This window comes from Nerophis lumbriciformis, linkage group LG23, assembly GCF_033978685.3.
Source record: "Nerophis lumbriciformis linkage group LG23, RoL_Nlum_v2.1, whole genome shotgun sequence".
Lineage (NCBI taxonomy): Eukaryota > Metazoa > Chordata > Actinopteri > Syngnathiformes > Syngnathidae > Nerophis > Nerophis lumbriciformis.
Genome location: NC_084570.2, coordinates 26034986 through 26060892, shown reverse-complemented (window position 1 = coordinate 26060892; position 25907 = coordinate 26034986). Strand labels below are relative to the sequence as shown.

The window sequence follows — 25907 nt, the reverse complement described above, 5'->3', positions numbered from 1 at the left end:
GGAAAACCAGGAATTCTGGAAAATCCTGGATTTTTTTTTTAAACTTGGAAAAAGGGTAGTTTTTTTCCAGGATGGTGGAATGTGTTGAAGGTGAAATGGTATGAATAGGTTGAACCATGTGGAAATGGTGGAAGTTTGAAAAATGGCCAATTAATTTTAAATGGAGAAAATGTCACGGAAAACCGGGAATTCTGGGAAAACTGGGAATGTTTGGAATTTGTCAAGGGAAAACCCGCGATTCCCGATTGGCTGAACAATTTGAAGTTGGAACGGTTTGAATCGGATGAAAAATGTGGACGGGAGAGCGCGCCGAAATCTGGAGAAGAAGAAGTAGAGGAATAATAATAAATCAATGACTTTTGGTGTAGAAAACCATCTGTGTGAGAAATGCTACTTGTCACGTGACCGAGTGGAGCTTCATTTTTGGGGGGGTCCATTTTGGAGGAACGCAAGTGAGCGCCAGGTAGCCCAGCAAGATGACCAAACTGCAGTTTTTAAACGTTTTCTTGACCGAGCGACTCATGCTCGCTGCACAGGAGATCTACAAGTCCGTGGAAGACACGGTCTTGGAGTACCAGGAGGAAATAGCCATCCGGGAGCGAGAGAACGACCATCTGAGGCGCAGGCTGCGAGATGCTGGCATTGAAATATGGCCAGGTCAGCTGTACTCTAAACTCACTTTGGAACACCTGACCTTTTATTTCATCCATCAAAATGAGAAGTAATCTGTGTCTGCTGGTTGCCAAAACAGTCAAATATTTAACAGAACAACCAAAACAAGCACTCTCAGTCAAGTGAGCGTTAGCCGCTAGTTAGCAGCAACTGTTATTGTGATGCTGCTAGCTTATTAGCAACCTTTGTTCGTTAGCTTTATTAGCCTAGCATAAGGGGTACACTTGTAGCATTAATTGATAACATTTTGACGTCATCTTCACGGAAGAACATTAAAGCGTAATTAAATGCAGACATTTTAGAGCGTGTCCTTATAGTCTCGTTCTGCAGTAGTCTACAGCAGGGATTCCTAACCTTTTTGACTTCGGGGCCCAACATTTCCACTACAGAGGAGCCCGGAGCCCACTCAAATTTTGACACTGACTCAATTAGTATTCTTACGCTTGATTTGTAATCGTATACAATAATAATAAATAACGTACTTTCAGTTTACAAACTTGTCACATGGTATGAAAGCATGTGTTAATGATCAAGGCTTGTGTCAGGCTGATTACAAAAATTCAAAACTAATCAAATTACACTGCAAAAAAGGGATTTATAGAAACTGATGAAAAATCACTTTACACACTACTACACAGTGACAAAAAAAACTAACTAGCTAAATTAGTAATAACAATAATAATATAAGTTTCTTAATTAAATATCCATTCATCCATCCATTTTCTACCGCTTGTCCCTTACGGGGTGGCAGGGGGTGCTGGAGCCTATCCCAGCTGAACACGGACGGAAGGCGGGGTACACCCTGGACAAGTCGCCACCTCATCGCAGGGCCATCACAGATTATAGACTTAAAAACTGATAATTTTTTGTGTGTGCTAAAATACAGGTGTGAAGCCCGGGGGCCAGATGTGGCCCGCCACTTCATTTTAATTGGCCCTCGAAATCCTGGAAGTAATATGTATCAATAAAGTACTCTAACTTGTGTTACTAAATGTATTATTTCTTTCAATGTTGGCAGAAAAAAAATACATGTGATAACAAATATTTAATGTTGTTAATTTAAATATTGTCTAATTATGCAAAAATTTAAACCAAAATTCAAACCATTTTTTAAATAGAAATAAATACCGGTACTAATAATAATAATAATTTCAAAGCAAGTTATCCATCAAATTGTGCAATGTAAAAGTAGCAATAGATTCAATGGTAAAATTGTGAAATGTACTGTGTTTTTTTACAGTATTTTTTTCCTAAATGTAAAAAACAGTACTTTTTTACTGTAATAAACTGTGGTGCCGTTTTGGCATTTACACTAATACGCCAAACTATCTACAGTTGTTGATTTGCGTTAAAAACAAACAAACAAACTGGCAGCTCTGGTGCCAAAATTTTACTGTAAAAATGCACTTTTTTTTATTTACAGTAAAAAAACAAATGTACATTTTACAGTAACATTCTGGCAACCATAAAAACAGCAGTACTGTTTTTCCATTCACAGTAATATACACTAAATTTTGAGGTGAAATTATTGCAACTTACCATATTTTTTTTACATTTTAGTTTAAAAAAATCTACTAATAAAATGCATAAAAAATTGTGTAATAATAGTTTTCACTGTTAAAAGCGGCCCTCTGGGGCCAAACATAACTGTGATGTGGCCTTCAGTGAAAATGACTTTGACGCCTCTGTAAAATAAATACATTCTAATTAAATGAATAATAAATCATCATAATTATGATATGTTTCTTAAATTAACTGCCAATAAAATTTAAGTGTAAATAAAAATACAGATTCACTAATTTAGTCACATTCTTTGCGCTTAAAGAAACTTCTCTATGACTTCAGCTCCCAACTTCTTCTGTTTGTTTGATATTGTCATTACTGCCAAAAGTGGTGGAAAACTGTATTACAACTGAGTACCACTGCGGCCCAAACAGACCGTAGCTGAGAACATATTTTTAGCGGCCCTGTTGGGAGCGCCAACAGTGGGCCCTGGCCCTATGGTTAAAAACACTGGTCTACGGTGTCTATGAATGTTCTCATTTATCCAGTATTGTTGCAGATACTCTTATTTAGCTAATAAATTAAATACATTGTTTAAACCTCAGGGTATGTTTTATTTTTTTACATACTTGCATTAATTTGTCTTTTTATTTCACGCTTAACTGTTAAACTTGTCTCATTTGTTTTCCTTGTCTTCAGCACTGTATCACGATAGAAGTGTTTTATATCGGTCGGTATCGATAATTTTTGGTATTTTTTATGACTTATCAAAATAAGGACCAGGAGAAAAGTATAGTAAATGTAAACACTTTTTTTTAAAATGTAAACTTCTTCGGGTATCAAGGCAGAAAGGAAAGGAAATGTCAACACAAGCATGGAAAACACTCAAACTACGTAAACACAATTCTAAAATCACATTGAACATTTAACAATAAACTCTTCAAATTAAGGTTAAAAGAAAGGAATATGTAAGAAATGTTTAATAAAGTGTAACAAAATAGTGGAAAGTGTGAAAATTTAAACATAAAGAAACCTGAGAAGAACTACTTTTTGCAGGTTTAGTTCCAGGAACTTCCAAAGTCTGTGTCACGTTGCGTTATTCTTATTTAAGTATGGAAATGCATTACCAGTATGCAGTAAATATTATTTAGATATTATTGGATCAAATTACTAGTATTTTAAAGTCGCACATTTGTTATATTTTGTTATTTATTTTATTTATACAGTCCTGCACTTTAGTTCCTACCTGTTGTTTCCATGTATCCGAATAGGTATCAGACGAGGGTTAAAAAAAAGAAGATGTGAGCACGGCTACAGACTACGGTTCGTTGTAAAAAATTCAATAAACTGCCTCCCTGTGTAGGTAACTTTTCCTGTTTTATCGACCATTTCTTCGCTCTGTGCAGCACTCATTTTTACTTTCTCTTCTCACACTATGCAGAGAATCAACAGCGAGACAGCAAGATGGCGCAACCAAATCTGATACTGTTACGTGATTGGCTGTTAGCGTGTCCTTCCCATTGCCTAATAATCACTTCCGTTTCGTTCCATTAACCAGGGAGTGAGTGCTTTTGTTCATGCAACCAACCTGATTTCTGATTTGATTTCTTCCGACTAAAAAATATATATTTATCAAATGTGTTATCGTACGCATTTTTTTATTGATATCGATTACGTGTCTTTCGTGATTTATATTGATATCGTTTTATCGACCCATTCCTAACACATTGGGCCTAAAACCACCCAAAACCCCACAAATCGGTGTAGGACAAATGTAGGTTTGCAGCTATCAATAATTATTGTATTGTATACATTTGGATTTGTTGTGCTCATTAAACGATTGAAGCAACAAAATACGAATAGAAGTTTTTTTTCTAGTCGATAAACCCTGGAACAATTTAGATTTTTATTACTGTAAAAATGCCTGTTAAAAAAAACTTGGGTGAAAATGTAAAATGTATAATTCAAAAACTTCAAAACCAGGCAAGGCCCCAAGCTGTTCCAATTTATTACCTCCAGTTTGTCCAGTACACAACAAAATAAAGTGGCCCATTCTGAAAAGCATTTTTTTCCCACCAATAAGAAGGCGGTGTCACGTTTCATTGCCTGTTAACTTTTACTTTCAGTTAGTTATAAAGTCAATCTTTTAGAAAGACAAAGAAAAAGCAAAACATGAAGCAAGTTTATTTAGTGAGCACAATTCGCACACAAAGCAATTCAAAGTGCTTCACAGAAAATGACAAGAAGGCAAAATAAAATAATCATAATTAAAATTATAAAAGAACAGTTAGAATTCAAAATAAAATCAAAGAGTGTAAGTACAGTACTTTCAGTTGTCATATGCACAATTAAAAGTGTTTTCAGCCTGGATTTGAACATTGCCAACATTGAAGCCTGTCTCACATCTTCAGGAAGACTATTCCAGATTTTAGCAGCATAAAACTGAAACGCAGTCTCACCATGTTTGGTCCTGACTCTGGGAACCAGCAGGAAACCAAGATCTGAGGTTCTCAGATCCCGAGATGGTTCATATGGTTCAAACATGTCAGTGATGTACTTTGGCACAAGACCGTGAAAAGACTTGTACACAAGCAGAGCTGTTTTAAAGTCTATTCTCTGAGCGACAGGAAGCAAGTGCAGTGACCTGAGCGCTGGACTAATATGGTCGTATTTCCTGGTTCTAGTCAGGATTCGAGCAGCAGCATTCTGGATGTACTACACCTGGTTTAGCGAGCCCAGTGAGAAGGCCATTCGAGCAGTCTAACCTGTTGTAGACAAAGGCATGCATTAGTCTTTCTAGTCTGTCAGTTTTAGTTTTTATATGTGCTGAACTGAGGTGGAAAGTTAGGTTGTAAATTCAAATTGTGCGACTTAGTGTTCATTTGTATGAAGTACAATAGATTTGTGTGTTTGTGTGCAGGAAAAGTCATTAGCCCATTCTCAAATCTACACATTCAACGGTGAATAGTTTGCTCAACACGGACGTCTGGTTTCATCCTCAGACCGTCCATCAATGGCGCTGCTCGCAGAGCAGGATGGCGAAAATCCCCGACGTGAGTGGAGTCCCAGCATGGGGCACGAAGAGCGCATCCCAATCCACATCAAGGACAAGCGAGATATGCGGACCAACCAAGTAGACGAGCAGCTCTGCGGCCACGGTTCCTGCAGTGCGTCAGAAAACATGTTCTCCCCCCAGCATGTCGCTAACGAGTACACGCAGGACGCCCCTCACGCGTCCAACCACCCCCAGAGTCAAGGCGCGGAGAACAGGGAGCGGGATCCGAACTCTCGCGGCCCCACAATTCACGTGAAGGCGGAGACTGGAGGTGTTCACAGGGGCCCCACGTCCTCCAATGCCCCCCAGCCCCTTGCGCCAGTCAACCCCAATTGCTCAAATGAGAACATTGACATCATCGGGGTGGAGAATGGCGGGCAGATGGTCGGCGCTAAGGCCAATGGATCCGTGGCAAACCGAGGACAGGCGTCTCAAATGCGCAACCAAGCAGACTACCCCCATCAGAAATCCCCCCCGCAAGACCACATATCGTCCTTCTGCTGCAAGGTATGCGGCGAAGCGTTTAGTCACGTGGGACACCTACACGTGCACGTGCAGGTGCACACGCGGGAGAAACCTTACCGCTGCGGCGTCTGCGGGAAGTGCTGCAGCTCCTCTGGCCGACTCCAGGAGCACCAGCGGAGCCACACGGGGGAAAAACCCTTCAGGTGCCAGATCTGTGGGAAAGGCTTCACCCAGATGGCGCACCTCAAAGTACACATGAGGATCCACACGGGGGAGAAGCCTTACAGCTGCCCGGTGTGCGGCAAGTGCTTCAGCCGCTCCGACAAAATCAAAAGGCATCTCCAGACGCACACGCGCGAGGGGTCCTACTTCTCGGGGCAATGACGTTCCAGTGTGTTGGTGATTCATATTCATAAGGAAAACTTTCGAACACAACAAATGCAATTTTATACAAGCTTCTTTCTTCTCCCAAAACCTGGAAGTCTGAAACCGTTTTCAAAACAAGCAATAGAAATAATGTATTCCCGTAATGTACTACGGTATGTCTCTCACACATGCCTTGAAACGTGAAATGACTACGTGGTTTTGATCGGCCATAGAGAAGGTGAACAGTCTTAAGAGATTAAGGCCTCGTTCACACTGCAGGTCAATTCCCATTTGTTTTCCCCCCACATGTGACCTGTATCGGATTTTTTCATGTCCGTGTGAACAGTGCGATTCCGAATGTTTTCATTTCCGACCAAGGCCTCTTTCGTGTGTGGAAATAAATCGGATATAAGAGCGATGTGTTGTCAATGTAGAGTTGTACGGTATACCGATATTAGAGTAGTACCGCGATACTAATGAATCATATTCAGTACTATACCGCCTCTAAAAAGTACCGGAACCCCGCCCCCATGTCATTGCTGGTTTTACGAGCAGCGAAGCATGTTCGGCAACGCACAATCACGGAGTACTTACAAGCAGACACAGTGTGTAGACAGAAAAGGGAGAATGGACACATTTTGGCCTAAAAACTAACAATAAAGGTGAAGCTATTACACTGAAACGCCCTCAGGAAGAGGTGCTTTAAGACATGGCTAGCTCGCTAGCGGCTAAAGTCCATCCGCAGGTTGCAGTGTTCTAACTACTTGTAAATCACTAATCCTCGCCTCCATGGCGACAAATACAGGTATCATCCCTGCAGGACGAAGAATAGCTAAACATGCTTCACTCCACACCGTAGGAGGACACAATAGCTCACCGGCGTCACAATGTAAACAAACGCCATGGGTGCATCTGCACCCTGAAATCAACTGTAATCATACCTAGTACAGGAGCGTATCTAGTTGATACTACTATGATTACGTCGATATTTTTTAGCATCACAAAATCTTTTTTCGTTTTTAAAAAAAATATATATTATGTTTATAAACTCAGGAAATATGTCCCTGGACACATGAGGTCTTAAATTATGACCAATGTATGATCCTGTAACTACTTGGTATCGGATCGATACCTAAATTTGTGGTATCATCAAAAACTAATGTAAAGCATCCAAACAACAGAAGAATAAGTGATTATTACATTTTAACAGAAGTGTAGATAGAGCATGTTAAAAGAGAAAGTAAGCAGATATTAAAAGTAAATGAACAAGTTAATAATTAATTTTCTACCACTTGTCCTTAATAATTTTGACAAAATAACAGAATGAGAAATGACACAATATGTTACTGCATACATCAGCAGCTAAATTAGGAGCCTTTGTTTCCTTACTAGTAAAGGACAAGTTCTCTTATATGTTTTTTTTATTTAGAAAAGTATCGAAATACATTTTGGTACCGGTACCAAAATATTGGTATCGGGACAACACTATGTCAATGTCGCATTCATCCGACCAGATTGTTTTCAAAAAGCTTCAGAATAGCTCGCCAAAATAGACGGTTACAAAATAGTTTAATACGGGGCAGAAAACATGAAAATAAAATGTTTTAGGAACCAAAGTGAAAGTTCCAGCACTCCTGTCTACGACTGCTCGCCCACTTCATGTAAAACCGGCAAAATACTTGTCCTCTTCCTTCCTAATCTTCTAAGCACAATAATTTGCTTTAGAAAATGCTGATTTTGATTGCACTAAATCCTTGAAATTGCCACAGAAGTGCCAGTACTGAGACCGACTAGAGGCGAAGCCATGTTTACTTCCATAAACACTGCAGTGCATGCGACGTCATGACGTCACGTTCGCCTACAGGTCGGGTTAGAAATCACATAAATAGATCGGATATGACAAAAAATCCGAATTGGTCATCAGACCATGCAGTGTGAACGTAGTCTAATTGTTACTTTTCCAACAATGATGTAAACACGGGGATAATAATCAAGTAACTGTTACAGTGGAGAGTTCTGTCGGTTTGTGACTGTAGTGTCTGATGGAGTGCACTACTTGGCTGCCGCCAGCAGAGGCACTGTTGAGTCTGTCTCAACCAGTTTGCTGTCCAAATAAGACATTGTCATATACTGTATTCCAGGGGTTCTTAACCTTTTTGACCTCGGGGCCCAACTTTTTCACTATAGAGGGGCCCACGCAAATATTAACACTGAATTAGTAGTCTTACGCTTGTTTTTATCATATTCAATAATTACCGGTATATCTAACCTACTCACAGCTATAAACACCTTATAGCCTCAATGCGTACTTTAGGGAAACATGCTTGCCATAACCTTCATAGTTTGTTTTCTTAATAACTGCACATCATCAACATTGAAATTGCACTTTTAAGGTGTCCACTTGTGTGCCCCCTATTGCAGGCGCCGTGCGGAAAATATGCCTGCATATTTAAAATTCCGGGCAATCCATGCGTTTCGGATTGTATGCCTTTTTAGTAGTTACACTCATTGAACAATTAATGGAAGCAACGGAATATAAAACAAAAAGTTTTTCTTTCAAATTAATGTATAGCCCTACTGTCATAGCAAAGGTCTGTGTGGGAAATGACATATATGCAGTCTTCACCAGACCTCAGACTGGTTGAGACCAGAGCCGTGTATAAAGCGAGTACGGGGTTGGTGTCCAACATGGCGCCCAGTAGTCACGTGAGGGGCTTTTGACCAATCAGAGAGAGTATGGGCAGACAATCTCCTAAATCAGTGTTTCTTAACCATAGGCTTCGCTCCCTTGAGAGCTGCCAAAAATATGTGTTTCTCAGCTGTGGCCCGTACGGGCTGCAGAAGTACAAATAGTTGTAATACACTTTCCCACCACTTGTGGCAGTAATGACAATACCAAGCAAACAGAAAAAGTCTGGAGCTAAAGTCATTGAGCAGTTTCTAAGGCGCAAAAATTATGACTCAAATGGTGAAGCTGTATTTTCATTTGCACTTTAATTGTATAGACAGTCTGGTTACAAAACATAACTATTATTAACTTAGTTTATTAGTTTTAACACATCATTGTATGTACATTTATTGTTCGTCAGTAGTATTTTTATAATCAATCTGATCTAGCCTAAGATTTATGTGTGAAATAAATAATAATCTTTGTGATTAACACATGCTTTCATATTATTTGGAAAGGTTGTAAACTTTAAGTAGGTATAATTATTGATTACAATTAAAACCAAGAGTGAGAATATTAGAGTGGGCCGTGGGCCCTCTGTGTAGTGGGAAAAATCGGGCCTCAAGATCAAAAAGGTTGAGAACTCCCTGTTCTAAATAACTGGTCAAAAGCCCTTCATGTGACTAGAGGGCTGCCAAGAGGACACCAGCTCTTAAAACCCAGTATTATAAATGGTTTCTAAACACAGCTCAGGTTGAGACTGAAACAACAGCACCTCCGCTGGTTGCAACAAGTAACACACTCCATTTTGCGACAAAACTCCAATGAAAAACTGTTTCTACACAATTTGTTAAATGATCAGCAAACCCTGATTTATACCAACACTGTGCTGCTTTGTATTACCACAGCCACACTCGCGTTACAACTTTGCATTCATTTAGAAGTGTTCACACAGGAAATTGGATAACAATTTTGGATTGTTTGCAAGCTAAATACTGCCGCTTTTTGTAATCTGATGAAAAATGAAGAGTATTATTATGACAAACCACTCCACTCTTGTGAAATAATGAGGTACTCTGTAAAATACCACTTATTGTTTTGTCTTGGTCATACCTTTATCTGTCCTTTTTATTATGACATGCACTATATAGTAGGACCACTATTAGGGCCTTTACGTTTACACCCCACACATTTCAATACATGATTGACACCTGTGTTAGCTGATGGTTGCATTCTTGACATAGATGCTCATGACCTGGGCCTGCAGTTGTAAATATACCAAGTCAGTATTTGACCATTTAATCTGTAGAACATGTCAGTTTGCACTTTAAAATACAAACAAAGCATGTGAATCATGTCTTGAGAGTGTTTTAGCCCAGATATTAATTTTGATGAATTTAGTTGGAAACTATACACTTGGTAATTGGACTAATGTTCAATAAAATAAGAGTAACCCTACTGTAGTACAACACAACATGTACTATCACAAACATGTACTACTTTGTAAATATGGTTCAGTCATGCAAGCAGTGTGTTGCACAATAAAACACGGATAAAGTATATTTTGCAACACAATGTTTTCAGGACATTATTTCATAGTAATCGATATGAGAACGTTTACTACCAACAACTAACGTTTTGTGTCCCATGATGATTGCAAGATGTTCCACGTCCTTAGTCTGACTTCTTCACTGCACTTTTGTTTCTTGTTTGTGCACAAGTGTGTGATCATTGCATATTAAATGCAATGTTTAATAAAGTAGTTAGTGAGTAGTCATTGCGTTACAAAATGTACCGATGGTAGTTAACTGCATGTGCATTGTTGCACCTTGACAAGGGACTCATGTTTCCAAACTTATTAATTGGTATGTGCAATAAAAAGTACTCACCACCAGGTGGAGTACTTTTCATTCCAAACCCGTCCCAGCAACATTAAGAACAACAATAAACAGAGCAATTGAGAGCAATTGAGGACACACAAATCCAAATGTAGTGAAACAAAAATGAACATTATCGACAACAGCATCAATATTAGTAACAATTTCAAAATATCAGTGATTAAAAAACCTTCATTGATATCATCATTAAAAACATTAATAAAAAATAATAAAACAAATTAGAAATGAACAATAGTGTCACAGTGGCTTACACTTGCATCACATCCCATAAGCCCGACAACACACCGCGTCCAACATTTTCCACAAAGATATAATAAGTCATATTTTGGTTCATTTATTAGTTGAAACAAATTTAAATAATGGACCCCATATTCCAATATATGACTCATTATTATCTAAACTAAATGCAGTTTGTTCTACTGATATCATCTCCATAGCTTGTGTATACCAGTCAGTATGAGTTGGACTATCTACATCTATCCATTTTTTAAATATTACCCTTTTTGTTATTATGCATATTGGAAGAAATGCATTTTTACTCTTTGATGACACGTTACTAAATTGATGGAGATCCCCAAGAATACAAGTTTGCAGTGTCATTGGGATATTTATATTAAGGAAAGTGATTGCTTCTTTTGTTGTTTTCAACCATAACTCTTTTATTCTCTGACATTCCCACAATAAAATAACAAGAGTTGCCTCGGCTGCCCGACACTTCATACATAACTTGCTATCTACTACGCCAATTTTAAACAGCTGAGAAGACGTAAAATACAATCTATTCAATATCTTAAATTGAGTCAGCTTATCTTTAATGCTTCTAAAGGGCTTATTGGCATTTTCCCAAATATCATTCCATGATATGTCTCTTTCATCTAAAATGTTTAAGTCCATCATCCATTTCCGAACACATGCATCATTTGCATTTCTAGTGTGGTGTTCATTTATCCATCCATTCATTTTCTACCGCTTGTCCCTTTTGGGGTCGCGGGGGGTACTGGAGCCCATCTGCATTCGGGCGGAAGGCGGGGTACACCCCGGACAAGTCGCCACCTCATCACAGGTGTTCATTTATTATTCCATAAAATAGTTTAATTAATTTCTTAATTGTATCTTGATTAAAAAGTGCATCTTCCAGTTCATGGCTATTTAAGGACATACTTTCAGAGGATTTGCATTTATTTACAGCGTGTTTTAAAGAGATAAAATGTAAAAAATGATTTCTGGGTACATTATATTGATCAACTAAATCATTGAACGGTTTAAAAGAGTTTTTATTAATAATATGATGAGGTTTAGTAATACCTCTGTCTTTCCATGGTGTCCATTTAACCACATTTTTATTAATGATAATATTAGGATTGTACCAAAGCGGTTGATTGACAGATGTCATTGGGTTGATTCCTAGTATTTTCTGGCACAGTTTTAGAATGTTAAAGGTGGCTTCTATTGGGCTCTGCCTCAATTCATTAGGTATTTTTTAATATAATATAAGCTCCCCACATCAATGTCCAAATTCATTAACATATTTTTTTCTATGTTGATCCAGTCCTTATCTGCAGAAGAATTAAACAAATGGCTTGCTTGTTCACAACCGAAGGAGATATAATAATGTAAGAAGTTTGGTAATTGTAGTCCTCCTTTATCTTGTGTACAAGACAACCTTAAGTATGAACAACTGGCCTTCTTTCCACACCATTTAAAATGTGATATCATTGTATGTATTTTCTTAAACCAACTTTTATTAATTAGGACAGGCATCATTTTCAGTATATAACTAACTGCTGGCAGTATACTCATTTTTACTAAGTTCACCCGACCCCAAAGTGATATTTGGAGACGTGACCAGCGTTCCATTTTGGATTCTATTTTATTTTTTAAATGTTTAAGATTTAGATCTCTACTTGCATAAAGGTTTGGTGTAATGTGTAGTCCTAGACATATGATTTCTGCCTCTTTCCATTTAATTTTGGAGTTCTGAACTTGTGATTTCTTACAGTGTTTATTAAGTGGTAATATTTCATATTTGTCCCAATTGACTTTATACCCTGATAAACAGCCATATTCAGTGATGACATTATTGATATAGTGAAGAGAGGAGTTAACATGTGACAGGTAGAGAATTATGTCGTCACAATACATCGATAGCTTATTATACTGAGAGCCAATTTTTATACCATGAATATTATTTTCACTTCTTATTTTTGCAGCTAAGGGTTCAATAACCAAATTAAATAATAATTCAGATGCAGGACATCCCTGTTTAGCATCTTAATCCATTGTATAAAATTATCTCCAAATCCAAATTTACGTAATGTGCAAAACATAAATGACCAGTTTATGCGGTCGAATGCCTTCTCCGCATCAACAGTACATACTGCTGTGGGATAAGGGAGACTTCTAGCATAGTAAATAACATTGAACAATTTCCTTGTATTGTCTGAAGATTGTCGACCTACCATGAAGCCAGTTTGGTCATTATGAATTAATTTTCCTATTACATTTGATAATCGTGTGGCTAAGATTTTTGCCAAGATTTTATTGTCCATATTGGCTAGGGATAAAGGACTATAATTACTGCAATTCAATGGGTCTTTATCCTTTTTATGTATCAATGAGATATGAGAAAAATTGAAGGTTGGAGAAAACAATTGTTTATTAAATGAAGATTGGTGCATTTGTAATAATAGAGGAGACAAATCTTCAATGAATATTTGATAAAATTCTGTATTGTAGCCATCAAGGCCAGGAGATTTATTTTTTGCAAATGAATTTATAGCTTTTTGAATTTCCGTTATTGTATAGGTCCCTCCAGTGATTTTTTGTCATGCTGTGATAAGGATGGCAGTTGTATTGCGTTTAAATATGACTGCATGGCTTCTATGCTATAATCTTTCTCAGGCTTATATTAATTTGTATAAAATGTTCTAAACGTTTCATTGATTTGCTTGGGATCAACAGAAATACTACCATCTGAAAGTTTAATATTAGATATATGATTTCTAGTCATCATCGGCTTCTTTAATCTTAACGCAAGGAGCTTTCCAGCTTGCTCGCCGTATTCATGAAACGTTAATTTTGCCCTATTAATTTTATATTCAACCTTCTGCTTTATTATATTATCATATACCATTCTTTGTTTGCAAAGTTTGATCCATGTTTCCTGATTATACTGTTTGGACAATGTGTCCTGCAATTGTTTGATTCCATTCAATAATTCATTTTCTTCAGCACGTTGTTTTTTATTCTTAAAGCTTGCAATCCTGATAAGTTCTCCTCTTACACAACATTTAAGTGCTTCCCATATTGTGGAGATGTCAGAGACAGAATCCTGGTTATTTTTAATAAAATCTGAAATAAATTATTTAATTCGTAATTTATTTTCCTCACTATATAATAAAGAAATATTAATTTTCCATTGTTTAAATTGGAAAGCGACAGGAGGAAAGCTTACGTCAATTTGAATTGGACTATGATCAGAAATAATTATTGGGTGAATTTTAGCCTGCACAATTGCCTTAGGAACAAAGAACATATCAATTCTTGAAAATGACTGATGTCTGTTTGAATAAAAAGTTAAATCCTTCTCATATGGATTTAAGGTTCTCCAAATATCTATTAGGCTAAGAGTTCGCATTAATTTCAGAAGAGAAAAAACAGATTTCTTGGGTTTAACAATCTTACCAGTTTTATCAATATTTGGATTTATTGTTAAATTTAGATCTCCACCCATAATAATATCAGAATCAACATAATCTGCCAATTTGAGCTCCATGTCACCAAAGAAAGAAGGTTTATCGTCATTGAGTACATATAAGTCTACCAGTTTATTAACATTATCTATATGGCAGTTAATAATCATATATCTACCCTCTGGATCTAAAAATACACTATTTATAATATAGTTAATCTTTTTGTTAAACATTATATCAACACCAGATCTTTTGGAGGACAGTCCAACACCAACTATCTCACCAACCCACCCTTTTTTCAGATATTTTAAATGTTCAGTTTTCAAATGGGTTTCCTGTAGAAAAGCAATATCAGTATCAATCAATCAATCAATGTTTATTTATATAGCCCTAAATCACAAGTGTCTCAAAGGGCTGCACAAGCCACAACGACATCCTCGGTACAGAGCCCACATAAGGGCAAGGAAAAACTCAAACCAGTGGGACGTCGATGTGAATGACTATGAGAAACCTTGGAGAGGGACCGCATATGTGGGTAACACCCCCCCCCCCCCCCCCCCCCCCCCTCTCTAGGGGAGACCGAATGCAATGGATGTCGAGTGGGTCTGACATAATATTGTGAGAGTCCAGTCCATAGTGTATCCAACATAATAGTAAGAGTCCAGTCCATAGTGGGGCCAGCAGGACACCATCCCGAGCGGAGACGGGTCAGCAGCGCAGATATGTTCCCAACCGATGCACAGGCGAGCGGTCCACCCCGGGTCCCGACTCTGAACAGCCAGCACTTCATCCATGCCGCCCCCCCCCCCCCAAGGGAGAGGGGAGCAGAGGAGAAAAGAAAAGAAACGGCAGATCAACTGGTCTAAAAGGGGGGTCTATTTAAAGGCTAGAGTATACAAATGAGTTTTAAGATGGGACTTAAATGCTTCTACTGAGGTAGCATCTCTAATTGTTACCGGGAGGGCATTCCATAGTACTGGAGCCCGAATAGAAAACGCTCTATAGCCCGCAGACTTTTTTTGGGCTCTGGGAATCACTAATAAGCCGGAGTTCTTTGAACGCAGATTTCTTGCCGGGACATATGGTACAATACAATCGACAAGATAGGACGGAGCTAGACCGTGTAGTATTTTATACGTAAGTAGTAAAACCTTAAAGTCGCATCTTAAGTGCACAGGAAGCCAGTGCAGGTGAGCGAGTATAGGCGTAATATGATCAAACTTTCTTGTTCTTGTCAAAAGTCTAGCAGCCGCATTTTGTACCAATTGTAATCTTTTAATGCTAGACATAGGGAGACCCGAAAATAATACGTTACAGTAGTCGAGACGAGACGAGTAGAAAGATTGTTTAGATGCTTCAAAATTTTTCTTTGTTTCACCTGTTTATTTGCACCTTTTACATTCCAAGATATAATTCTCAAACATTTTCTAGTCATTGCAATATCTTATGTTTGTGTTAACTGGTTTTCTTTGTTATGTGACAAAAATGATCAAACATAACATTTAGTAAATGTGTCCTCTCAATGTATAATTTAACTGGGTTATTTTTTCTTGTCAATCCCCCTACCTCCCCCCTCCCATTGCTCTTTACCACAAAATTTAATAATTTAAATAGCAAAACAAACATGCTTAAAGAAAGTAAAATAAATTAGAAAAAGAAAAAAATATATATAATGGAAACAAAATCATAAGAGAAGGAGAAAGCTAGAGAGTAGAACAGTAGAAGAGAGGGAAAAAAACTAAGAGATAACAAAACTAAACTAAACAAATATCACCAATCAATCAAGTCGTGGTATAAAAAGGAAAAACAGAACCAGGCCAATAATACATCCCCCCCAAATTTTTTTGGACAGAAATGAAGAAAAAATGTACCTTCCATCCATCCATTTTCTACCGCTTATTCCCCTTTGGGGTCGCGGGGGGCGCTGGAGCCTATCTCAGCTACAATCGGGCGGAAGGCGGGGTACACTCTGGACAAGTCGCCACCTCATCGCAGGGCCAACACAGATAGACAGACAACATTCACACTCACATCCACACACTAGGGCCAATTTAGTGTTGCCAATCAACTTATCCCCAGGTGCATGTCTTTGGAAGTGGGAGGAAGCCGGAGTACCCGGAGGGAACCCACGCAGTCACGGGGAGGACATGCAAACTCCACACAGAAAGATCCCGAGCCCGGGATTGAACCCAAGACTACTCAGGACCTTCGTATTGTGAGGCAGATGCACTAACCCCTCTGCCACCGTGAAGCCCAAAAATGTACCTGAAATAACTTAATCGAGGTTTCTGGCGGTGTTAAACGTTTCCATGACTACCTGTGTATGCATGACGTCATCATCTCGCGCCATTGTTTTGGTGCGGTTGCAATATGTTCTTTTCAGTCCGTTTGGATTTTATCAACACCCCCACTCAACCAGTATGTAATTCTGGCATTTCTAAAAAGAGTACCTTCGATGTAGAGTTTGTCCACAATTAGACGGGTTTGTTTGTTGTTCTTTTTAGCCTCATTCATTATTGGATAAAACAGCCGTCTTCTCTTGAGTATCTCGGCTGGAAACTGGTCACTGATGGAGAAGGTCGTTCCCTTGAGTTCTTTCCCACGCTCCATTACCATGGATTTACTCTTTGGGTCAACAAACTGTGCAACAATTGGGCGACAAACCTTCTCAGCCCCAGAATGTCGTTTTTTTCCCCAATACGATGAACACGTCCAAAGCCGATGTTCCTCGCTGTTGCGCCCTCCATATTGAGCTGGGATGTTAAAAAAGTTTGGACCAACTTTCATTACTGTGTACATTTGTAAATACGCAACAACTTGGTGTAAAAAAGCCGCGATGTAAACGGGCGAACATTCGCACAACCGCGTTGTACAGGAAGTGTTTATCGGGACCGCACCAGAATATATCGAAAATTGAGTGCAGTAGTAGAAAATATACAGTAATATATGGTGTATAATACTTTTACTGTATTTTGTTTAAGCTGCCCTGTAGTCTTCTGGCACCTTCTGAAACCCCCATAATAATGTAATGTTTTTTTTTATTTTTGTTTTTTTTAAATCCATTATGGTTCCTCTGATGCCCTTTAAAGGTCTCGGTTAATCTGAATCCTTCATATTGGATTAGAGCCTCATAACTCATATTGGCTGAACAAAGACCTGCTTTTGCACTAATATGCATGAATATGCCACGAGGACTAATTACATCATTCCATCTCCTCTAAAGTCCAATATGAGGATTACAGAACATGAATCAGTGTTTAATGGGATTACAGATCTCGGGCCAAATCCACTTTCACGAAAGAGGGAGTACTTGGATAAAGTGCTTTTTTTTCTTTCTCTTTTCATTTCCAAGTAACTTTATCTATGCACTACTTTCTTTTAAATATTGTTTTATAAACAATGCACCTGAAAAAGTACTTATTCCACATTTTGTTATGTTACAGCCCTGTTAAGAAATGTAATGCATTCCTTTTTGTCCTGAAAATTCTACACCCATAATAACATATATATTCATTATATGAAAATATGTTTCTTAAATGTTTTGCAAATTTATTAAAAATAAAAAACACAAGTACATAAGTATTTACAGATTTGTCTCAATACTTTGTTCAGGTCACATTTTGTGCAAAAAAAAAAAAAAAAAAAAAAAAAAAAAAGATCACTCTGCTTCCTTGTGACCCCACAGTTTTAATTCGATCGGAACAGTTTCTGTATCAAAACGCTCGCCTCGATCGGGAATGGTGCGCTCCCCAAGAAGATTATTTAAAACAAATCCCAGATTCCCCAGAATTCCTGATTTTCCGGGACATTTTTCCCATTGAAAAAATGAATGGGCCATTTTTCGAACTTGCACACTCCACTCACCTTGGACAATCAAACTACCATTTTCCAAGTAAAATTTTTCTTTCTAGGAATTCCGGTTTTCCAAAGCCCTATTTATACATGCACAACCTGACATGTATCCTGGAAAGTTTTCCCAGTCCACATTTTCCAACCAATTCCAACATTCCTCTTAGTAGAGACAACAAACATTCTTATTTTTTCTTTCGTACAAATTCACGGTCTTCCCGACATTCCAAAATACCAATTCTCAATTCAAACTGTTACTATGTCAACATTTTTCAACCGATTCGAAAAATTCTAACACCAACCCCTGCATATCTTCTAGAACAATTGTGCTAGTATCAATATTTTAAAAAATTCTTGGTTTTCCCGAAATTCCCAAATTTCCAGGAAGTTCCCACTCAAATGAATGGAATGAATTCATTCATAGTTCTACAATGCCCAAAAGTCTCAAAATCTTCCGCCCTTTTTTTGCCAATTCAGACCTTTCAATTATACTCACACACTACTCTTCCGATATGTAGAACACGAAACATGTTTTCCCTTTCCCAAAATGTCCGGAATTCCCAGAATTTCCGGTCATTTCTCCCCATTGACCAAATACAAACTTCTGCATATTTCACATTTTTTATCCGATTTGAACCCTTCCAACATCCACACACTCCACTCACCCTGTACATTCAAGCCAGCATGTTCCCTGGTTTTGATCATTCCCTGATTACCCGTAATTACCAGGAATCTCCCCACATTGAAAATGAATGGGCAATATACAAACTTTTCCATGTCCCACATTTCTCACCTGATTTGAATCATCCCACCATCCACACACTCCACTCGCCTTGGACAATCAAACTTCCATTTTCCAAGTGAAAAAAAAATTCCAACCATTCCATCTTCAAAACATTCCTCTTAGTTGATACAACAAACTTTCGTATTTTTTCTTTCGTACAAATTCCCGGTATTCCTAAAATTCTGAAATACCAATTTTCAATTCAAACTGTCACTACGTCAACATTTTTCAACCGATTCGAAAAATTCTAACACCAACCCAAGCATATCTTCTAGGACAATTGTGCTCGTATCAATATTTTCAAAAATTCTTGGTTTTTCCAAATTTCCCCAATTTCCAGGAAGTTCCCACTCAAATGAATAGACATATTCATACATCTACAATGCCCAAAAGCCTCAAAATCTTGCGCCACTTTTTACCCAGTTCGGACCTTTCAATCATCCACACACACACTAATCCTCCAATATGGTGAACGCAAAACATGTTTTCCCTTTCCCCAAATTCCCAGTTTTCCTGGAATCTCCGATAATTTCTGCCCATTTACAATGAATGGGCAATACACAAACGTTTGCATATCCCACATTACTCGTCCGATTTGAACCGTTCCAACATCCACACACTCAATTCCCCCTGGACATTCAAGCCAGCATGTTCCCCGGTTTCGAAAATTCCCTGATTACCCAGAATTACCAGAAATCGCGCCACATTGAAAATGAATGGGCAATATAACAACTTTTCCATATCCTACATTTCTCAACCGATTTAAACCGTTCCACAATCCACACACTCCACTTACCTTGGACAATCAAACTACCATTTTCCAAGTTTCCCCCCAAAATTCCCGGTTTTCCAAAGCCCTATTTTCACCTCTTCCAGGAAATGTTTCACAATCCACATTTTCCAGCCATTCCACCTTCAAAACATTCCTCTTAGTTGAGACAACAAACTTTCCTATTTTTTCTTTTGTACAAATTCCTGGTCTTCCCAAAATTTTGAAATACCAATTCTCCATTCAAACTGTTACTACGTCAAAAATGTTCAACCGATTCGCAACATTCTAACACCAACCCATGCATATCTTCGAGGACAATTGTGCAAGTATCAATATTTTCAAAAATTCTTGGTTTACCCGAAATTCCCAAATTTCCAGGAAGTTCCCAGTCAAATAAATGGACATATTCATATTTATTCAATGCCCAAAAGTCTCAATATCTTGCATAATTTTTTACCCAATTCAGACCTTTCAATCATACACACACACACTACTCTTCCGATATGTCGAACACAAACATGTTTTCCTTTTCCCTAAATTTCCGGTTTTGTCGGAATTTCTAGTAATTTCTCCCCATTGACAATGAATGGGCAATATACAAACTTCTGCATATCCCACATTTCTCATCCGATTTGAACCGTTCCAACATCCACACACTCCACTCACCCTGGACATTCAAGTCAGTATGTTCCCTGGTTTCAAAAATTCCCTAATTACTCGGAATTACCAGAAATCTCCCCACATTGAAAATGAATGGGCAATATAACAACTTTTCCATATCCTACATTTCTCAACCCATTCGAACCGTTCCACAATCCACACACTGTACTCACCTTGGACAATTCAAACTAATATTTTACAAGTTAAAACATTTTTTTTCCAGGAATTCCCGGTTTTCCAAAGCCCTATTTTCACCTCTTCCTGGAAATGTTTCACAGTCCACATTTTTCAACCAATTCCAACCATTCCATCTTCAAAACATTCCTCTTAGTTGGGACAACAAATGTTTTTCTTTTGTACAAATTCTCGGTCTTCCCGAAATTCCGAAATACCAATTCTCAATTAAAACTGTTACTATGTCAACATTTTTCAATCGATTCGAAAAATTCCAACACCAACCCATGCATATCTCCGAGGACAATTGTGCTAGTATCGATATTTTCTAAAAATCTTGTTTTCCCAAAATTCCCAAATTTCCAGGAAGTTCCCATTTAAATATATGGACATTTTCATAGTTCTACAATGCCTTAAAGTCTCAAAATCTTGTACCACTTTTTACCCAATTCAGACCTTTCAATCATCCACAGACACACTACTATTCCGATATGTCGAACGCAAAACATGTTTCCCCTTTTCCCAAATTTCCAGTTTTCCCGGAATGACAAACTTCTGCATATCCCACATTTCTCATCCGATTTGAACTGTTGGAAGATCAACACTCCACTCACCCTGGACATTCAAGCCAGCATGTTCCCTGGTTTCGAACATTCCCCGATTACCCGGATTTATCAGGAATAACCACCCTTTGAAAATTAATGGGCAATATACCAACCTTTCCATATAATAATAATAATAATAAAAATAATAATAATAATGGATTAGATTTTATATCACACTTTTCTATTATGATATACTCAAAGCACTCACAGAGAAGTGGGAACCCATCATTCATTCACACCTGGTGGTGGTAAGCTACATTTGTAGCCACAGCTGCCCTGGGGTAGACTGACGGAAGCGAGGCTGCCAGCTTGCGCCTACGGCCCCTCTGACCACCACCTATCATTCATTCATCATTCATTCACCAGTGTGAGCGGCACCGGGGGCAAGGGTGACGTGTCCTGCCCAAGGACACAATGGCAGTGATTTGGATATCAAGAGGCGGGGAGTGAACCTGCAACCCTCAGGTTTATGGCACGGCCGCTCTACCCACTACGCCATACCGCCCCATATTCCACATTTCTCAACCGATTCAAACTGTTCCAACATCCACACACTCCACTCAGCCTGGACATTCAAGCATTTCAGTTCCATTTATGATTATTGGTGGTTCGCCGGCTTGCGCACATTCACATGAATTCCTACCGGAATTGCAAATTCCAGTGCTCCTATTAATTCTGTGATATTGTATGCAGGTGATGCTCCAATGTAACTCTTATTCGACATTCGACTCTTATGCGACATGACTGGAAGAGGATGGAAAGGAGTTAAAGCAAATGAGAGGCTTGAGTTTGAGTCTTGGTTCATTGGACACAGAGTTTAGCGGGCCTCATTAGTGTAGAAGCTGCATAAAAGAACATGCGCACTAACTATCCTGCAACTTTGACCCAAGTGGGGCGAGCAGGAGGTTTGCTCCCTTGGCCTCCTCTCTTGTTTCTTCCTCATCACATTTGATGAAATGGTTTTACTGAATGTCAGTATTGACAATTGCCTGTGACATTTAATGTGTGCGCCTAAGCTGAAAGTGAATTAGGTAAATCACTGAAGAACTGAATGGCTTCAAACCAAATGTTCATCCTATTAGACTTAAGTAGAGGGTCGGGAACCCGTGGCTCTAGAGCTCCCAAGAGCTTTTTCAAAAATGTATGAAAAAGGGGGAAAATATATTTTTTGTTTTAATATGGTTTCTGTAAGAGGACAAACATGGCACAAAATTTTAACTGTATGTAATATTGGCTGCATTTTATGATAGTTGTTTGTGTGCCATGTTGTACCAGACCACAGCAAACATTACCCAGCTTGCAAAGATTGTATTAAATCCATTAGAAGAAGACAGCCTGTCGTTTCCTTTAACTTGGACACACACATCTATACCTTTGGCCATTCTAAGACAGTCATTTCCAGGAATTATCTCACCCTCTGAGCAGCCTCCGTTTTACTAATGTTTTCCAATGTTGTAAAAATGTGTAGAATAAATACTACATTTCAACATTTCTGTCAACGAAGATTTGCGTCAGCCTGCGACACATCGTCATTTTGATAGTAGGCTAATATAGCTCATATAGACACTTACATCATGTGTCGTTTTCATTATAACACTTATATAAGACTTTTAAAGTCATTTTGATAGTAGGCTAATACAGACACTTACATCATGCGTTGCCTTCATTATAACACTTATATAAGGCTTTTAAAGTCATTTTGATAGTAGGCTAATATAGAAACTTACATAATGTGTTGTCTTCATTATAACACTTATATAAGACTTTTAAAGTCATTTTGATAGTAGGCTAATATAGCTGATATAGACACTTACATCATGTGTTGTCTTCATTATAACACTTATATAAGACTTTTAAAGTCATTTTGATAGGAGGCTAATAATATACTATACTATACTATACTATATATATATATATATATATATATATATATATATATATATATATATATATATATATATATAATTATAACATTTATATACGACTTTTAAAGTCATTGATAGTAGGCTAATATATCTAATATAGACACTTACATCATGCTTTGTCTTCATTATAACGCTTATATAAGACTTTTAAAAGTCAATTTGATAGTAGGCTAATATACTGTAGCTAATATAGACACTTAAATCATGTGTTGTCTTCATTATAACACTTATATAAGACTTTTAAAGTAATTTTGAAAGTAGGCTAATCTAGCTAATATAGACACTTACATCATGTGTTGCCTTCATTATAACACTTATATAAGACTTTTAAAGTAATTTTAATAGTAGGCTAATATAGCTAATATAGACACTTACATCATGTGTTGCCTTCATTATTTCCAATGTTGTAAAAATGTGTAGAATAAATATTACATTTCAACATTTCTGTCAATGAAGGTTTGTGTCAGCCTGCGACACATCGTCATTTTGATAGTAGGCTAATATAGCCTACTATCACTTACATGTGTCGTCTTCATTATAACACTTATATAAGACTTTTAAAGTCATTTTGATAGTAGGCTAATCTAGCTAATATAGACACTTACATCATGTACTGTCTTCATTAGAATAGAATAGAATAGAAAGTACTTTATTGATCCCTGGGGGAAATTCAGCACCACAGTTCGCTCACAATAGACAAGAATAATAATAAATAATATAATATATTATATAAATATATTCTACATATACTACATATACTCTACATTTAAGTGCAGTCAAGAAGGAACACATGCATTATACAGTCTGATGGCTGTCGGTATGAAGGACCTCCTGTGTCGTTCCGTGTTGCATTTTGGGAGTCTGAGCCTTCCACTGAACGTGCTCATTCTCCCCGCAAGGTCCGAGTGTAGTGGGTGGGAGGTGTTGTCCATAATGGCTAGGAGTTTTGCTATACCTCTCCTCTCTTACACCACCGCCGGAGAGTCTAGCTCCACTCCCACCACGTTACTGGCCTTCTCTACCAACTTGTCCAGTCTGTTTGCGTCCCTCGCTCTCAGCCCGCTGCCCCAGCAGGCCACGGCGTAAAGAAGGCCCCCGCCACCACTGACTCGTAGAACATCGTCAACATCTTTGTACAGATGTTGAAGGATCCTAGCCTCCTGAGGAAGTAGAGGCGGATCTGTCCCTTCTTGTAGAGTGCCTCAGTGTGTTTTGACCCATTCAGCTTGTTGTCCATGTGTACACCGAGGTATTTATAATCCTCAACCATGTCCACATCGACCCTTCTGATGGAAACAGGGGTCGCCGGAGTACTCCTCCTCCTTCCCAGGTCCATAACCAGCTCCTTGGTCTTCGTCACATTAAGCTGGAGGTGGTTCTTTCCACACCATGTGACAAAGTCCTCCACCAGTGTCCTGTATTCCTCATCATCACCATCCTCAATACACCCCACTATCGCAGAGTCATCAGAAAACTTCTGAAGGTGGCAGGACTCTGACTGATAGTGGAAATCGGTGGTGTCGATGGTGAAGAGGAAGGAGGAGAGGACTGTGCCCTGCGGGGCCCCGGTGTTGCTGACCAGCCTGTCAGACACACAGTCCTGCAGTCGCATGTACTGTGGTCTGTCAGTCAGGTAATCAACCAAGGAGGCCTCCCCCTGCATCGTCACCAACTTCACACCCAGTAGTCCAGGCCGTATGGTATTAAAAGCACTGGAGATGTCAAAAAACATGACCCTCACACTGCTCGCAGGCTTGTCTAGGTGGGTGTGGGCTCAATTCAGCAGGTAGATGACTGCGTCCTCCACTCCCAGTCGGGGCTGGTAGGCGAATTGGAGTGGGTCCAGGTGGGACTTGACTGGTGGGCGGAGTTGTTCCAGGACCAACCTCTCCATGGTCTTCATGATATGGGAGGTTAGAGCCACCGGCCTGTAGTCCTTTGACGTGCTGGGTCGCGTGCACTTGGGAATGGGGACCACGCATGAGGTTTTCCACAGTGTGAGGACTTTCTTCAGCCTAAGACTCATGTTGAAGATGTGCTGTAGCACACCACACAGCTGTGGGGCGCAGGCTTTGAGCACCCTGGGGCTCACACCGTCAGGACCCGCGGCCTTGCCTGTTTGTACCTTATTTAGCTGTGCATTCACCTGTTCTGCAGACAGACACACTGGGGGGGTCTCAGGTTGTTGGGGGAGGGGGGTGGGGTGGGGGGGGGGGGGGGTTGGCATCAAGCTGAGGGTGAGGTGTTAAGTGGGGGGAGGTAGTCATTGGAGTTGAAGGGCTGTGAGGAGGGGAGGGGGGGATGGATTGGTTCGCTGAAGTTGTTAGGGGGACGGCTGGCATGTCTCGCGTGGGGCAGTAGCTTGTCGGAGCCACTGTGTCAAACCTGTTAAAGAACTAGTTTAGTTCATTGGCCCTCTCTTTGTCTCCGTCCACCCCCCTACTACCCCCCGACGGTTTGAGGTCGGTGATGGTCTGCATAACTCGTCAAAAACCGCCTTCATGTTGTTGTCCTTCAGTTTCCCTTCCAGCTTCCTCCTGTAGTTCTCCTTGGCCTCCCTGAGTTTGGTCTTCAGCAGCCCCTGAACTCTTTTCACCTCCTCCCTGTTACCAGCATTGAATGCCCTCTTCTTCTCATTCAGTAGGGCTTTGATGTCCTTGGTCACCCATGGCTTGTTGTTTGGGTAGCAGGTGACCGTCCTTGATGGGACATTTGAGTCAACACAGAAGTTGATAGTCTGTGATGCACTCTGTGAGCCCGTCAATGTCCTCTCCATGAGGCTCCATGAGCACCTGCCAGTCAGTTACCTCAAAACAGCC

The 25907-nt window shown here is 39.1% G+C and overlaps 1 protein-coding gene across 6 annotated transcripts in view; it reads left to right on the top strand.

The window, feature by feature from the left end:
- The first annotated feature begins 44 nt into the window (after positions 1-44).
- The window catches only part of LOC133622311 (adenosine receptor A1-like), a 117111-nt gene continuing 91248 nt past the window's right edge, over positions 45-25907 (top strand). Inside the window, exons 1-3 of one of the 6 annotated variants that reach the window (XM_061984899.1) lie at positions 45-463; positions 537-657; positions 5178-6477. In XM_061984899.1, coding sequence (XP_061840883.1) covers positions 353-463; positions 537-657; positions 5178-6079 — 1134 coding nt within the window. In that variant the 5' untranslated portion in view covers positions 45-352 and the 3' untranslated portion in view covers positions 6080-6477. Of the gene's footprint in view, positions 658-3446; positions 3539-3616; positions 4062-5095; positions 6478-25907 lie in introns of those variants that run through there. The other 5 variants (XR_012051128.1, XR_009817757.1, XM_061984901.1 and 2 more) reach the window with 5 other exon arrangements.